Source organism: Equus przewalskii, chromosome 6, assembly GCF_037783145.1.
Source record: "Equus przewalskii isolate Varuska chromosome 6, EquPr2, whole genome shotgun sequence".
NCBI classification, from domain to species: Eukaryota; Metazoa; Chordata; class Mammalia; order Perissodactyla; family Equidae; genus Equus; species Equus przewalskii.
In genome coordinates this window covers 28,344,208-28,362,374 of record NC_091836.1, presented here as the reverse complement: position 1 = coordinate 28,362,374, position 18,167 = coordinate 28,344,208, and the positions used below count along the sequence as shown (strand labels likewise).

General features: G+C 48.0%; 1 protein-coding gene across 1 annotated transcript in view; it reads right to left on the bottom strand.

Annotated features, from left to right (window-relative positions):
• POU2F3 (POU class 2 homeobox 3) overlaps positions 1 to 18,167 on the bottom strand; it is a 72,242-nt gene that overhangs the window by 39,910 nt on the left and 14,165 nt on the right. Inside the window, exon 3 of the mRNA XM_008513735.2 lies at positions 2,611 to 2,645. Coding sequence (XP_008511957.2) covers positions 2,611 to 2,645 — 35 coding nt within the window. The remainder of the gene's footprint in view (positions 1 to 2,610; positions 2,646 to 18,167) is intronic.

Here is an 18,167-nt window from a genome sequence, read left to right as displayed (position 1 = left end):
TGCTTCCCTTGTTGTGAAGTGTGATGGCATGAGTCTCAATGCACTGGCCTGAGAAATCCTGGGGACCCACCTGTAGGCCTGCAGGTGAGCTGGTGTGAATGTGAGCATGTGGGCGTCAATATCTGATGGCATCCGTGGGACAGAGGGAGGGGGAGCGAGGACGAGCCTTAGGGAGGGTGTGGAGGTGTGTGCTTGTGAGCAGAAAAGGGCTCCAGTCTAAGTGTATAAATGAGTGTGACTCGGCTGAGCCTCTCTTCCTCCAAAATTCCCCCCTCTTTAAAGGAAAGATCTGTCGTGTCTGTTCTTGTCAGTCATGAGAAATCTAAAAACCCTTCCAGGGGAGGGAGGGAACGACCCACCCCAGGAGACTCATCCGAGGGAAGCCAACTCAAGCAAGGCCCACTCCTGGCAGAAGCTAGGAAACTTCCTTCCAACTGGTGTGGAAACCATACCCCAAAAGTTGTGCAAAGGGTCATGGGTTCTCTCTGCAGGCTGCCCAGGGCCAGAGGGGCTGCCCTCAGCCTTGTTCCAAGCGCGAGGGTTTCTCAAGTTTCAGAAAGATCACAAGGCAACCAAACCCACTGGGACTGTGGGGCTGGCCACCTCCAGGCAGGGCTGGTATGGCGATATCTTGGTGTGGGATGGGCTCCTCCCTGTGCATGTGGTCCAACGGCCTGGGGCAGCGAGAGGTAGGCCCTAGGCTGGGATCCTGAGTCCTCAGGATGGAAAGCACAGGGCACAGGCCATATCCCAACCTGCTTAGGACTCTCTTTCAGGATCACAGAGTCCTTGGGAAACTTCCTCCATCCTCCTGCCCTTAAAGGAAACCTGGCCAAACTCTCCCTTAGACAAGAATCTGTCTCATATTTAAAGACCTTGAGTGAGGAGCTGATTCTATAGTCTCTCTCGGTAGTTGATCCAGGGTTTAATAAACGACATTGGCTGCAAGGCCTCCCTCATAGCTAACCTAGATATCTCTTTAACTGAAGTCTCTGTTTTAGGTCCTGAGCACAGAGGGAGAGTAGTCGGCCTCTACTTGTTAGCAAACTGCCCCAGTGAACAAAATTGAAGAAGTTGCTTGCCTAAGAGGGTTTGGCTCAGGACTCAAGATTATTCCTCCCTCTGACAGTAAACGATACAACTAGAGTTAACAGCCTTTTAGGAAGCGTTAGTGGTGACTTCAAATCACTGTGCAGATAAAGGAGGAGAAGAATCCATGTCTGCGTTTTACCCCCAGCCCCACCCTAGGCTTCCATATACAGCTGGATTCAGAATAGCGGAGCAGGAAAGAGCCCCAGTGAGTCCCAGCGCACCACTACACTGGGATTGACCTCCCTTCCCCTGGCTGGCTCCCTCTCCAGCCCGCTTTGCTCTACCTGACCAACTCCCACTCATCCTTCAGAGCTAGACTCAGACATCACCTCCTCCACAAAGCCAGGCCTGAGCTCCCAGGAAAAATTAACTGTGCCCATTTCTGTTTGACACCATGTTTTTTCCACATCTCTAGTAAAGCAGGAATGAGATTGTATTATAATTAATTCACTTAAAAGTCTCTCTCTCCCCCCGTCTACTTCTCCCTCTCCCTCCATCTCTGTCTCCCCCACGCCCTCAAACTAGACTGTGAGCTCCTCCAGGCCGGAGACTATGTCGTCATTTTCCTTGTATTCCCACACCTGGCATAGTACATGTTCCCCCCACCCCAAATCTATGGAATAAATTAATCTTTCAGCTGAGAAAACTCAGACCAAAAATATTAAGTGACTTGACTAAGGTTATATAGCTAGTTAGTGGCAGAAACAGGACCAAAACCCAGGCTTTCTGACTTTGCATCTAATTCTCACCACTCCGCCTCGCTCTAGGGCCCCGCATTATTGCTTCCTGGGTGTCTCCAGCTTGGACTTCCTCCTCCCACCATCTGCTTCTGACATCACACCCTGTCCTGGCCCTCACCCCCCAGCCTTCCCATCAGCCTCTACCCTTACAGGGAAAGTCCTCTCCCTCCACCCCACCCTACTCTTTACACATCCATCCATCCATCCTGCAGTCTGTCCAACACCACCTTCCCTGACTAACTGGAACCCCACCCAACTCGGCCTCCTTCAAAGGCACCAAGCTTGCGTCTATGCCATCCCCCTGACCTGGGCTACGCACTCCTTCCTGAGCTCTTTTTGTTGTTTCTCTCTTTTTGTCCCCATCTTCTTCCTTTAAGTCAGGAGCCCCCTAAGGAACCCACACACTCCATCCTTGCATCTCCATAAATTCCTCTACACACAGTCAGTCCACACAGACAGACTTGCCCAAGAGGCAACTGAGGCTGAGTTCAGGCAGGAGAGGAGCTGCTGTCCCAGATTCTGGACCACATTTGGCACGCAGTTGATCTTAAATGGATGCTGCACTCATCAGTACACTTCTGAGGGGAAAGCGAAGAGGAGACTCCATCACTGGACTGTGGGCTGGGGGAAGGGTTGGGTGCAAAGGCCCTTTAAGGCTGCGAGTCTATGAATAAACGCCCTCAAACTTACTTAATCTTCTTGGTATCCCCCACACCTGACACAGTGTAAGTGACCCCCAAAATCTATAGAATAAACGTTTTCTTCTGAAAGTCCTTACCTGCCTGTTGAAATCTAGGCCATTTCGATCATTTCCTGGAAGAGATAAAAAAGAAATTAGTTGCTAGCAGGATTGGTAGAGACTGAAGGTTAGAGGAAGAATAGGATGTTGGGAGGGGCTTGCCCTCATTCTGAAAAAAAACATCTGCTTCCCCCGTGGCCAGGAGCTTCTTGCTTGTCCTATTTCCTGGAAAGCTCTTTGGAAAATCTCCTCCAGGGAGGTGGGTAACCAGGCAAAGGGGAGACTGGCTTGTCCAAGGTCACATAGAGTCAGTCTGGATTAGAATTTGCTGCACAAGGCCGGCTTCGTGGCCAAGTGGTTAAGTTTGTGTGCTCTGTTTCAGTGGCCCAGGGTTTGCAGGTTTGGATCCTGGGCATGGACCTACACACTGCTCACCAAGCCAGGCTGTGGCAGGTTCCCACAGAGAAGAAGTAGAAGGACTTACTACTAGGATATACACCTATGTACTGGGGCTTTGAGGAGAAAAAAAAAAGGAGGAAAATTGGCAACAGATATTAGCTCAGGGCCAATCTTCCTCCCCCAAAAAGAAAAAAAAAAAGAACTTGCCAGACCAGAGTGCTGGTTCTGCTGCTGTCCCTCAGACAGAAGCTATTACATACATTTTCATGGATAAGCAAGGAATGACCAGCCACACATCCTAAAGAAATTGCGTGAATGCAAGAAGTCCTCCCTCTGTCCTAGTCCTCCAGGGGTGATGACCCCTCAATCATGTCAGGTAGACACATGTCAATCCTGTTTTACCCTCCCCCAACTTTCATTTCTTGTTTAGGTCATCTTTTTCCTTTAACAATAAATGTTGGGTTGAAAAAGTAAATATGTGCTAAATAGAGAAAACTTTTTGGTTCAGAAAAAGTATAAAGTAGCAGAAAACTCACTCTGCTGAGAGGCAGCTGTAATTAATATTTTTGTATACTTTATGGTCTTTTTTATGCATACCTTTCCCACTGATATACACCACCCCATATAGATTTTTACCCTACTTTTTCCAGTGAGCATCATAAATATTTCTCTTATATTATAAAGGGGCATCATAAATCTTTCTCTGATGCTCACAAGCATCATTTCTAATTGCTACCTAATATTCCATTCTATCAACATACCATCATTTGCTTAAACATATACTTATTGTTAGAGAAATTGTTTCCATTCTTCACTATCATAAAATTTCCTATGCGTGTAGATCTCTAGGGCAGGAGCGGCCAACTTTCCTTTGGGTCCCATGGTTTGTTGGCTATATAGTGGCAAGGAAAATGACTATTTATTAAATACTATACACTCAGAGCCTAGCACTGGGCTTAGTATAATAGGAGCTCAAAAACATATTGATTGATTGAATGAATAAATGAACAAATGAATGAATTCAGAACTTTCAATCAGAAAATTCTTCTGCTTTTCATTGGATCTTCAATACCTTCAGAATACAGCTCGAATTTCTTAGCACAACGTATAATTTCCCATATGACCTGGTTTCTGCCTACCTCCCCTGCTTCGTCTTCTGCCACTCATGATTCCCCCGGGGACTCCTTCCCGAGGGCCCTGCGCTCCAGCCCCACGGAATGCTCGCTCATGTCCAAACACATCAGGCCTCTCACGTTTCCATGCCTCCATGCACTGTTCCCTTTCACAGAGTTAGCCCCCCGCCCTCTCTACCAACGACATGGCACTTATCACGTAACTCCTTATTTGTCTGCAAATTCTATGAAAATGTCACCTCCCCAGAGTGGCCTCCCCAGACCACTGTTTACGGTCACCTCCACTAGTTTATGAATTCCCACTAGTTTATGAATTCCTTGAAACTGGGACAATGACACCCATTTTTGCATCCTCAGTGGCCACCACAGTTCCTAACATGAGTCAGAGGTTCATGAAATACATGTAGGTGAACTAATGGAATCTAAGAGAATCCTCTGGAGTTTTAATGTAAGCCCGGTTCCCTCTGCTCTGTTTAAACAACGCGGGGAAGCGCAGACCTTTCCAGTATGGTTGTGGCATCTCTGAGAGCAACTGGGCCAGGAAGATGAGAGCAGAGCGTGAACGGTGAGGGGATCCTGAGAAAGAGGAAAATGGTGAGATACGAGTGATCTCTGAATAGCAGCCTGATTCTGAGATTAACTAAGATGATATACAAAATCTACGAGGGGAGCAGAAGGTGGGAAGGGCCACAGACTGAAAACAGTTGTGTATAGAGGGGTAGACTTGAAGGTAAAATTGCTCTTATCTTAAAAAAAAATCCTTTCATGATATTGTAAAGTTGCCTAATAAGAAGTAATTGTAAAATTGGACAAAAGAGCAAATCCATTCCTTCTACAAGTATTTTCTAAGCACACTTTACATGCCGGGCACTGTTCTAGGCACTGGGAATAGAACATTGGAGAAGACAGAAATCCCTGACTCATGGAGCTAGTTTTCTAGTTGAGGAAACATAAAAGGAAGAAGTAAACAAATATATAACTTCCTTTAGAGACAATTACTGTGGGGAACAATAATACATGGTCGGGGGAGAGAGCATCAGAAGCTGTTCATAACCAGGGTGGTCTGGGAAGGCCACTCGGGGGAGGTGACATTTTCATCCAGTGAAGTGAGGACCCACCCTTTTGAAGGTCTGGGGAAGATCATTCCAGATAGAGGGATCAGGACCTGAGGCAAGAACAGGCTTGCACGCTGAGGAACAGGAATGAGGCTGGAATGGCTGGAGAGAAGTGGCTGGGGAACCAGGGGCGAGATGACACAGATCCGGTAGACAGGTCATGGTGAAAACTTTCAGCTGTTACACCAAGGATGATGGGAAGTGATGGAGGGTTTTGAGCAGAAGAGTAACATGATCTGACTTAAGTGTTTAAAACTGCAGTCGATCAGCCGTAGAGAGTAAGAGAGTAGAAAGGGAGACCAACTGGGAGGCTGTTGCAATGGCTCAGGTGAGAGAGGGCTGTGGACTGGGTGGAAGGGTAGCAATGGAGGTGGTAAGAAGGGCCTGGATTTAGAATACATTTTGAATTGATAGCTCATGGCAGCAGTTGATAGACGGGAGGTGGGGTACAAGGGAAAGAGAGGAATCAAGGACGATTCCTAGGGTTTGGGCTTTCTTGATGGAGTGAGTGGTGATACAATTCCCTGACATGGGGGTGACTCGGGGAGGAGCAGGCTGGTGGTAGAAAGTGAAAAGCTCCATTTTTGGACGTGTTGAGTTTAGGATGCCATTTAGATATCCCAGGAGAGGGAGGGAAATGAGTTTGGACTGAGGAGAGGTATCAAGTCAGAAGTCTAAATCAGGTAGTTATCAGCTTATAGGTGGTATTTAAAGCCATAGGACTTGGTGAAGTTACAAAGGAACTGAGTCCAGATAAAGAAGAAAAAAGGGTCAAGATTGGGATGAGGAGAAAGAGCCAGCAAAGGAGACTGAGAAAGATTGGGCACTCAAGTAGGAGGAAGACCAGGCAAGTATGGAGTCTGGAAGGCAAGAGGAGAAGGTTCCAGAAGGAGGTAATAATATATATGTGAATGAGATCTAGAAATTGAGAGAAACACTGGGAGCCAAAACACATTGACTTGAGGGGGTCATCAGGTTTGTGGACAATTTAAAAAGGTCTTTGCTTTTGGTTCCTGTGAATGCCATCACTGTGTTTGTGAGATCCACAAAATGAAAAAGACGAGCATGCAGAATTCAGAGACTGATTTTAAAACCCACCAGCCAACAAAATTAACAGCTTCTCTTGCACATAAGTTTTTCCGTGGCCCTTCTCAAGAGGCCTCTGAACGTGAGGATACACCTGCTGCTCTTGGAGCCTGGTGACAGAGTTTCTCCTTCTCATCAAATTCATCCTTACCTGCATTGGTATCTCCGCCTGACTTTCCTTGAATCCTGGGCTAACTGAATGGCTGGACTAGAGGAGCCTGGTCCAGCCAGGACCTCCCAGGAGTCTGACCCCATGACATTCCAGGAGAGCAGAGGGTGGCACGTAGCTCAGCGCTGGGCAATGAGTAAGGGCTCAGGTCCCCAACGCTATTCCTATTCAGATTCTGACTCCACTGCTAAGCAGGAGACACGGCTTCCCTCATGGTCCCCAGCCTGAGAGAAAAGCTCAGAGCCTCTGGGGGTCTCAGTCAAGACACAGTGACGTAGTCTACTAGAGGCATTAGTTAATTTCTGATGACACCCGATTCTCTCTCCAGATTTGGCCGAGGGGGAGCTGCCTCAGCCCTCGTTTTACTGCTGCACTTGTTCCTTCTCTCTCCCATGGTCCGCTGGACTTGCTCTACCTGGCATCTCTCCCCACCCAGCCTACAGGAGAGGCCTGGGAGGTGGTGCCTGGGAATTCTGGGCCAACATCTAGCTCCCTGGGGTGCTGCTGCTGCCTTAATGCTCTAGATTGAGAGGTGACTGGTGAGGCAGTCCCAGGACTCAATTTATTCACCTTTGAAACAGTGCAGAAGGTGCTCCTCTTCCCAAAGAAAGGAAGGGGTACCATCATCATATTGGTCCACAATCACCAGAAACTTCTTTTTCTACCCCTTTAAGATGCTATGTGGAGGAGCAGTGGGGCATACTTAGAAAGAGTTCTGGACTTAAAGTCAGAGCCCTGGGGTTCCAGCCTGGGCTCCCGCACTGCGCAGCTGTGTGACCTTGGTCAAGGCAGGAAGTTCCAGAGTCTCAGGTTTCTCAGTGGCAAAGGAAGGTCATAATTCCCCTTCCACTCACTTCCCAGGAATATAGGAAAGCTTGAGTAAGACAAAGCTGGTGGCTGTGCTTTGTAAGCTGGGAAGCAATAACCAATTGTGGAGCTGGGCTCCAGACATCCTGGGCTATTCCTCAAACAGGCTGAGCTTGGTCCTATGTTAGGGACTTTCATACTCTGTTCCCTCTGACTGGAATGCCCATGTTTCCCTAGAAAATACACACTCATCCTTCAAGACCTAACTCGAATGTCACACCCTCCATCAAGCTCATCCAAAGGGATTTCCTCCTCTGTGTTTCCACATCTCTTATTTATATCTCTTATAGCACACAGCACATTTTTTAGAGTCAGTGGTTTGTGTGTCCATATCCCTCAGGAAATTATGAGCCCCTAGGGGCCAGGGCTATCATATCTTGTTTATCATTGTAACTCAAGTGCCTCAAAGTGTCCAACACATAGTAGGTGCTGAAAGACTATGTGTTTGACCCAAATTACTAAGAAACTGCTACCAAAATGAATCTTCCATTCAGACCTAAGAAATCACAGGCGTCACCATCTGCAGAAACCTGAACACATTCTATTTCCAAGGCCTGGCTCCCTCTTTGGAAGGTGGCAGCTGTTGCAGAAAAAACAAAGCAGGACAGAGACACATAGGAGCAATTTTTTTCCTTTTAAACATTTATTTATTTACTGTACAAAATATTTACACTATCGCTGTAACCGTCTGGCCCTATTTCCTGACCTGATGGATTTGCAGCAGGCTGTGGTCTCTGCTGAAGTTCTAGAAACCCGCTGACACTCTCCTTGGCGTTCACCTGGTGCCTGGTCTCCTTCAAAGATACTAAAAGGCCAGAAGCTTAGCTGGCCCCCCAAGTACCCGGGCCACAAGGGCATAAATAAAAGAACGGGCCCAAATAAGAAATGTGAATTGAAAATTGCCCAAGAAGTAACAGCCACTCTTCCTTCTCTCCAACACATTGTATCTTTTCCTCACACTGGCCAGTACCAAGGCAGGACTAGGAAAAAAGGTGAAAGGCCAAAAAGAGAGAAGATAGTTTTGAATAGAGTTAGAAGAGACAGAATAAACTGGAAGAAAAGAAAACCACAGCAGGAGCATTATATTTAGAGTCAGAAGAACAATGAAGTCCAACCTCCGAGGGGACGCACCTTGCTAAGCTCAGAGAACCTCAGAGAACCTGAACTGGGACCAAAGCTCGGGTTTCTCAACTCCTGTACTCATTCAATTTCCCCAATAAACACACCGCATCAAGAGCGCACCAGAGCATTCAACTTTAGTCAACAGCTTAGGCAAATAAACAGGATAGATGTTGATCGATTTTAAAGTAATTTGGAGCCGAGAGGGAGATTAATACAGAAAACTGGATGATGGACTCAGGGTTAGAAAACATTTTTGCAGGTTCTAATAGGAGGCCAACACCAACAAGATGAAATGGAACAGGAATAAATGTAAAGTCTTGCATTTAGGTTAAAAATAAACTGTATAAAGGTAAACTGGGCACTTAGAAATCGTTAAGAGGGTAAATTTTGTGTTTAAATTTTATTTTATGTTATTTTACAACATAATTTTAATAAACTTTATTTTACTTTTTACAATAAAAATTAAAAAGAAAAAAAGTAAGCTGAAGATTTTTTTTTAATTAGGGAATTGTGTTTTGACAAATACTCTAACCTGGAAACCTTTCTACTTCATATTGAGTAGTCAACTAAAGTAGTCAAATTGCACAAAAGCATGCTCTGCCTTTAAGACTGTCTGCTGTATGACCCAACAACCCCACTTCTGGGTGTATATCCAAAGGAAATGAACACAGGATCTTTAAGAGAGATCTGCACCCCATGTTCATTGCAGTATTATTCACAATAGCGAAGATATGGGAACAACCTAAGTGTCCGTCAGCGAATGAACGGATAAAGAAGATAGGGTGTATGTAGATATATATATATACACACACAATGGAATATTATTCAGCCACGAGAAAGAAGGAAATCCTGCCATTTACGACAACATGGACAGATCTTGAGGGTATTATGTTGAGTGAAATAAGCCAGAGAAAGACAAATACTGCATGGTATCACTTATGTATGGAATCTAAAAAAAAAGTCAAATTCATAGAAAGAGACAGTAGAAAAGTGGTTGCCAGGGACTTGGGGTGGGAGAAATAGGGAGAGGTTGGTAAAAGGGCACAAACTTCCAGCTAGAAGATGAATAAGATCTGAGGATCTAATGTAAACACGGTGACTATAGTTAATAACACTGTAATGCATAACCGAAATTTGCTAAGAGAGAACTTATGTTTACTCACCAAAAAAAAAAAGATAAATATGCAAAGTGAGGCATATGTTAATTTACTAGACGGTGGGAATTTTTCCACAACGTATACATATATCAAATCACCACAATGTACACTGTAAATATCTCACAGTTTGATTTGTCAGTTATACCTCAACAAAGCTCAAAGAAGACTATCTACAGCATTGTGAAGCCTGATAAGGAGTTTCTTCACCAATACCACCAACCAACCTCCAAATGGAGCTAACAATAGAAATAGTCACAGCTGATGCTCGTGGTGATTAAAATTTACGTGTGCATTCCTGACCATCGAAATATCTCTACTCTGTATTTCACATTTTTAAAGAGGCTAAATCTCCTACAGAAATCCAGTACAGTCATGAGCCAAATAAGACCTTTAGATCAACGATGGACCGCATATATGACAGTGGTCCCCTAAGATTAGTACCGCATGGCCTTGGTGTGTAGCAGGCTGTACCATCTAGGTCTGTGTAAGGGCACTCTGATGTTCATGCAACGACGAAATCTGACGATGCATCTCTCAGAACATGTCCCCGTGATTAAACGCACACGACTGTATACACCTCCCCCAACAAAAAAAGAAAAACAAAAACAAACGAATCTTATTTCCCTTTATTGGCAGACACTATTGGGAAATAAACATACTGCAGTTCCTTGCGGGGAAAGGACTATAGGAGAAGCTGGTGTTAGAGTATCTCATGCGAAAAAGAAACAACAAAAAAGGAGTTTTCATTGACCAAAGCTCAGTATTGGCCCCAAACGTGCCACACGTGGGTGCTGAAAAAGCTAATGCTCTCCCATGCGTTAACAGACATGCAGATCATTGCAGATCTCAGACTGAGAGCATCATGCCCAGTTCAGGGCGCCATTTTTCAAAAGATACCCTGATGAAATGGGCTATAGAGCCTGAGGACCAAGATGGTAAGAAGCCCAGCGTCACACTGGATAAGGAGAGGGTATTCAGGCCAGAGAGCACACTTGCCTTTAGACAGAACCTTCTTCAAAGGGTCGCCATGAGAATTAAATGACTCATTTTGTTAAGTGTGATAACGGTGTTGTAGTTAAGAAGGAAAATGTCCTCACGTTTTAGAGGTCATACTGCCATATTTAGGATTGAAATGTTATAATGTCAATAATTTACAAGCAAATATCCCGGCGACAAGAATGGCAGAAGTCTGATGGTTGTCGAGAGCAGGCAATGAGTGTACGGGGCTCACTGTATTCGACTCTACTTTTGTTTGTGTCTGAAAATGTCCACAATGAAAAGTTAAAAAATAAAGTTTTCAGGAAAAAAATGGATGAATCAAATATGGCAAAATGTTAACCGTTATTAAATCCAGGTGATGAGTATACGCTGTTCATTAGACTGTTTTCTCTCTTTTCTGTATTTCTGAAGTTTTTCAAAATAAAACAAGCCAACAAGGGAACACTTGAAAGCAGTGTGCCAGGTGCATAGTAAGTGCTTAAATAAATGTCAGTGGACTTTTTCTTCCTCCCCAAATGTTGGCATGGAAGTGAAACAGGCTTAGCCTGCAGCTCCAAAGAGCAGAACAAGGGCCAGCGATGGAAGCTTCTGGGAAGCGGGCTTCATCTCAGCATAAGGAAGAATTCTGTAAGAAGTGGAATTGTCCAGCTGTGAAACGGGCAGTTTCACATCAGCAGAGCTGCCCACTGCCAGGAATATTCAAGCAGAGGCTGCGTCTTTCAGGGATGTTACAGAATTAGGTTTTGAATTGAGGGGCAACTTGAGAGCATCAACAGGGGGCTCTCAGGTGACCCCTAAAATCCCTTCCATCTCTAAAGTCTTGGGATTCAATGCAGCTGATTGAAAGGTACCAGGGCTTTTTCTTCCCCTCCCAAAGCTGGTCGCCGTCTGCAGCATCTGCAGGGGGAGGCACAGGAAAGACCAAAGAACTCTCCTCACCATTTCTCTCTGTCCTCTTTGTTCTGCACACAATAAAAGACAAGGACACAGAGCGGACGAGGAGGCAGAAAGCGCTCGCAAAGGAAGCTTCAGAACCCCGTCTCTGGAGATCTTGGGGGCAAATGGGTGAGATCCGTGCCAAGCTGGAAGGGCTACCAGCTGGGGTCTCCCAAGGCCTCTTGTGGTTCTCATGGTCCCCTGGGAGTCCCCAGGCCATGACGCTTTCAGCAAGAAAGCAGAAGGAGAGCAAACACCTTGCAGCCCTGGCTCATAGGGCTGGGAGGGACCCCAGGAGGTCGTTGGGGCAAGTTCCCTGCCTTTGGGAAGATGAAGCATTAGTATTCACCCCATTTTCAAGGTGAAGAATCTGAGTCTCTACAAGGTTAAGTGATGATACATACAAACAGACGGAGCTTTTAAAGTATGGGCACATGTTGGGAATGATCCTCAGGGGGAGACAAAAGCTCTCACTGGGTTTCCAACCCAGTGTGGTGTACCCTACCCACTCTAGCATGACTACATTGTTACCATGTCCGAGGACTCCACCCAAGCCCCAGTTTAGCTCCCCAACTCCAGCATCTCCCTGGGCCCTCATGGTTCCCAGAACCGTTCATTGGTACCAAAGGGCTCCCAAGAAAGGAAGAGGCTGGGGCTGCAGTTCGAGGGAGCAGGGTTAAATATGAAAACCACGGCCCAGTCCATAGAAAATGGGATTAAGTGATCAAAAGAGGGCAAAAGGCACAGTGAATTAGCGAGGAGCCCAAGGATTCTGGAAAGAACCTCCTTAGGCCAGAAAGGTCATCACACCCAATGGAGTCTCCATGAGAAAGGCAGTCTGCAGGAGGTGCTGGGGTGTGAAGAGCAACATCCACCTCTGCCTCTCCTCCCCTGACATCCAGTGAGCACCGGGTCAGCCGTGCAGCCTGCCTGGCCAGGACAGTAGGAGCCGGCGCCAGCCCTCTGCTTTCCCACCTCTGAGCCTGCAGCCTCACAGGCCCCGCTGATTTGCATAGCTTTGGCAGCCCTGGGATGTGAGTTTGCCTGGGGAGCAATTCTCTGGGTGAGGGAGGTGGAAGTACAAGAATGGAGAACCGTTCCAGCAGGATTTTTCACTTCTGCCTGGTAAACAATGCAGAGAGCATTCGGCAATGGGGAGGAGCCTCTCCCATTTCTGGACTGCTTCTCTTCTCACCAGATCCGCTCCTAGTATAACGCAGTAAGCCTTTCAGTGCCACTCTGTGACCACTTGGCAACTTGCTGGCACTTCCTGGGACAGCACATATTAAAGTCACCAGAGCAAACCAAGAGACTTCCCAATGAGGACATTAAAACCAGTCCAAACAGTTCATAGGACCCCCCAGACACCACGCCTACCTTTTTGGTTACTTGAGGTTCCTCCAAGGAACTGAGAAGTCTTGCCTAATGGTCAGAGTGCCGAGCAGAGAACGCACAGTAAACTGAGCTGGAAGGTCACTTCAAAGGCTGTTTTACACTGGACTTTGGGCCAGTGGCTTAATCTCCATAGCCTTCACTTTCCCTTAAATATTAAAACAAAAAAGTTTCTGTCTGCATTCCTGCCACCTCTTTCATAGGAGCAAAGAAATGCCCAGAAGGAAACTGAGGATGACCCCTGAAGCCACCTGAAGCACAGGACACAGGAGGACCTGTCATGGACTGTGGGAAGGGCACCGGCTTAGGGATTGGGAGATGAGTTCCACTTCTCCACTAGCTGAGTGTCCTTGGTCAAGTCGCCTGACCTTTGAGGGTACAGATGGCAAATGCAAAGACACGGCGTGAGTGCAAGCCATGCCCAGGCAGATATCACTAATGGATTGCTGCACCCTCTTCCTTTTCCTAAACTCGGTGCTCAGAGATCACCACCAATGATCAGAATTAGCTCTCCCGAACAAACCCACTTGCTACTCCAGGACTGGATGACCTTTCAGGTTCCCTATACCTCTGACAGTCTGTGCATTTGGGGATTTTCATGATTTAAAGCTTCTTCCTCTCTACCCCAAGGGAGAGAATGGCAGAGTAACCATGACCAACCTCACGGCTTCTTGCAACATGGCCTTTGTGAGGGACCTGCTGACTTTTCTCCACATGCACCGTCAGGAGACTGAATCCCAAAGCCTTGCTCTCGAGGCCCTTCCCACAGGTCTCGGGAGCCCGGGGACACACCACAGTGGACAGAAGGCACTCTGCTGCACCCCTTTGCTAGAAGAGAAGTCCAGCATCTTCCCAGCTTCCCTCTGCAATCTGTCACATCATTCTTTGATAAACGAAAGGCTCCTCACCAAGGCCTCCTAGTTTTTTAGGAAATACAAACCCCATTTCTTCTCAGTCCGAGCTAGAGATGGGGCTCTCTGGGGCTCTTATGCATTGCCCCCTCCTCTCCAGCTGGCCACACACTGATGCTGCAGTCACCACCCCAGGGGCAAAGGAGACAGCATGATCAGGGGCTAAGCTGAAGGAGCATCCTGGGCAGTCGCACCAGGTTCCAGAAAAAGAGTCCAGGGACTCAGGCTACTGTGGCAAGGAAGCGGGCCAGAAGAGTCAGGTTTCCACAAAAGTCTTGACTCATAGTCCCCTGACCCTGGCAAAACAATAAAAATCCATCTTCAAAGGAAGAACTCTGTTAAATAAACCCAGGTTGTGGGCGCTCCCAACAAGCACATCTCAGAGAAGCACCTCAGCTGCTATTTTTCTGTCAGAACATTTTCATGCTCGAGGGGACCACAGAGACTCCTGGTACTGCACCCATCATTTACAAGTGAGGAAACAGTCTTGGAGAGGACAAGTCATGAGCTAAAGGTCACACAGGCAATAAATGGCAAAGTGGGAACAAACCCCCAGAGCTCCGATGCCCGGACCTGACTCTCTCCACAGCCCATGGGGCTCTTTCCAGGTCAACTCCAGACCAGCACCAGCTCCACTCCTGGCCCAGCCTTGAGAGGGGAAGAGGTGCAAGGTCAGTAAGAGACCTCTATCCTAGCCCTCTTTCCAGGGCTGAGTGAAGTCTTGGGAGAAGGGGTGGGCAAGGGGCAGGAGGAGCTGGCAGAGAGGGGCATGAATGCGGTTGGGCTCTGGTTCCCATGTGGGCGCCGATGTCCTTTGTGCGGCTCAGCAGGGCATGTGTGGAATGAGAAAGCTTACACGGGAGATGCCATCTCATATTCGTGGAACAGCTCACACTTCCAAAAGCTGCTACAGATACACTCTCCTTTCGTTCATTCCTCCCACTCGGTTGCAGATAAGGAAGCCCAGGCTGGGTCACCCGGGCTGGAGGGAAGGAACTCGATGCATCTCAAAGCTCTGGCTCCTGGGCCAGTGTGCTCACCACCATGCCAGGTCACAGTGCCTGCGCTGGGTTTGCTCCTTTGCTTTGCAGTGACCTTTCACATCCAGTTATTTGATCCTCACCACACCTGTGAGGTCTACAGGGTGGCAATTACAGAACTCCTATTTTACCAGTGAGTAAACTGAGGGCCAGAGAGGGTGGGGCTTGTTAGACCTCACACAGCCATCTTCTGAGTCCAGACACCATGTCCTTTCCCTCATGCGGTGTAATGCTGCCAGTGTCACGTCTTCCTCTCCTGTCTGGGGCCTATGTTCCTGGGGCTGGAGAGGCCACTTCTGAGGGAAGGGTGGTGGGGAGGGGAGAGTCTCTGTTCAATGAAACAACAAAACAAAAACAAAGGACAGGGTGGTTGGGGGTGGGGGTGCAGGGACATGGACATGCCTCTGGGGCGGGGAAAGGCTCCTAAAGAAACATCCTCTCAAACCCTGCTGTGGCCTTGGGAAAGTCACTCCCCTTGTCCGACCCCAGTCGCTCTTCCCGTAAAATAGGAGACCAGGACTAGATCAGAGAATTTTCAAGCATTTTGGCAGCAGAACACTGTTTTCAAATAATAAGGATTAATTAATAGCTGACATTTATGGAGCATTCACCAAGCTCTGTAGTAAACATTTTATACATATGGCAGCATTTAATCCTCACAACCACCTGTGAGTAGGTGCTCTTACTATCCCCATTTTACAGCTGAGGAAACTTGAGGCTCAGGGAAGTTAATCACCTTGCCTAAGGTAACTGATTAGTAAGTCACCGAGCAGAAACTCAAACCCACATCTGTGCACCAGCCAAGGCTGTCCACACTACACTACACTCTCTTGAAATGCAACCGCATCTGGAGTTGCTGCCGAAACTCGAGGCAAAAAAAGGACCTTTAGACTTTCCAGAACCATAAATATCATCTTGTCTCGTTGAATCTGTCCCATCTCAGCCCTGGGTCCTGGGAGAAGGGGTCTTTCTACCGACTCTCTCCCTTTCTTCTGCCATTTCCCTGCTTCCGGAGTAGTAAAGACAAACCCGAGTCAGGATGCACACAAGCAGCCCACACTGGGGCGAGGGCGTGGGCTCTCCATGGAGCCCATGTCTTAGCTCCTGAGTGTAAGTGGGTATGACAGTGAATTCACAGGCAGGTCTACGCAGGCGATAGTCCATCTTCCTCATAGAGGCTCCCTGGATTGGCTGTTGGGTCACTGCCCCACCATGTGGACACTTTGTCCCTCTGATACTAATACCAGCAAATAGCGTTATTCCGTGGCAGGCATTGTTCTAAGTGCTGTACAAATGTTGACTCAGTTCATCCTCGTAGCAACCCTAGGAGGTAGGCACTATTATTACTCCCACTTTACAGATGAGGAACTGAGCAGAGGGCCATTAAGCAATGAGTCCAAGGTCGTATAACTAATAAGTAGAGAAGCTAGCTTCAAATACAGAGTCTGGCTCCAAAGTCTATGCTCTTAATGACTGCATCTTGGTAAGCTGGGGGGCAGGGGTGCCCTTCCTAACACATTAGAGGAACTGAGGGGTGCAGCAACTCACCTCATTCAAAGAGTCTTGCAAATAATAACTGGTGAGTGCCAAGGATCAGAGCATGCTCCGATCACAGCATCTTAGGGCTAGAAGTGATCTTAGAGACTCTCAAGTTCAGACCCTTCATCCAATGTGTACAAAGTCAGGCCCAAAGACGGGAAGCGATTTGTCTAAGGGCACAGGTTGGTGGTAGAGATGAGTCCAGAACCCATCTGTCCTCACATCTCCTCAGCCAAACCAGAAAGTGCAGATTGTTCTCCAATTTCACTGATAGAAAAACTGAGATGACTAGTCTGTGGTCACCAGAAGGAGGGAGGCCTAAGTGCAGAACTAGAACTTGCCCAATGGTCCTTGTGAGCTCAACATCCTCAGGACCCTGGGGCATAAACTGAGCCCAGAGGCAGGAGGGGATAGAGACCCAGCTCATCTTCCCAGGCAGAGGCCACTAACACTCAGCCCGACCACAACCACCGGCAGGTCCCCAGGGGCCTGTGGAGATGGGTGGGAGGGGAACCAGCCAAATGCTTTCAACAACTTTGAGCCCGGAGCAGACATTTGCCAGTCGGCTTAACCCCTTTTGTCCGTGCTTCCCTCCTCAAGAAAATCTTAATCATCCTCATTTGAATTTCAAATGACCTCTCCCCTCTCCCCCTCCCCACCCCAACAGGCTTTGAGGCAGGGATATGGAAATTCACCCTGCAGTATGGAAATCATCGCCCTATGCAAATTGGGCGCTGAGACCCCATCGTCATAGCAACCACTGGGTTTCCTCTCCTTTCGGCCCCTCTCTGTGCTCTCTGGCTTAGATTTTTTGTTCCTCTTCTCAGCCGGAGCAGGTGGGGGTGAGCAAGCCCTCTGCTGGGGGCCTCACTGAAGTGGACAGCAGTCAGGTGGGGTGCTCCTAACCCAGGTGACCAGGGGGCCCAGACCTGCTAGACTACCCGCCAGTTCCTTTCATGCAAACCTGGACCAGTCACACCCAAGTGAGGCCAACTGCTGGGTTTTTCTGGGCTGGGCTACATCAAGCATGGGCTAGGTAGTGGTGGGGAAGTTCTGGAGTCTGGAGGACACAGCAATGCCCTGAGAGGAGGCGACAGGAGAGGGGACACCTGGGGGGCTTCGGAGGTGCCTGTGGTAGGAGATGAAAAGGCACTGCATGGAGCCCGTACGTAAAATGCCATGCAAATGAACACCTATTATTTTTTGAGTCAACAGCACTGGTGCTTTTTGGGAGATGCCTGCAGCTCTGTTTCCCATGCCCCGGGCTTGGCACAGAGGCCTGCCCTTCCTGAGTCTCCCCGGGGCCCTGCTGTGACCACAGGAGCTCCCCCCAGCGAGCACTGGCCCAAGGAGGAGGCAAGAGAGGACTTTGAACTGTTAGTGGCTGAAGTCTCTAGAAATGAAATTCAGCCACCTTGAGGGCTCTTGCCGTTCTCTGATCCTGCCCTGCCCGCCGCTCAGGCTTCAATGAGGGGGAATGTCCCCCTGCTGGGACAACCTCATGCAGCTTCCCTTTTAAGGACACAGCTGATTCTCTCGGGTCCTCCCAAACCAAAGGCTGTGGGGAGTGTGGGGTGAGAGGGTGAGAGAGAAGTTGGACCTGCTTCTCCCTGCAGCAACTCTTCCTAAGCTTGGGTCATCCTAGGAAAGCCCTCCCCGGGAAGGGGTTTAAATATGGGAGACCTTCCAGCAGATGCGGGCTGAGACTCAGCTCTCGGTGCCCCGGCTCTC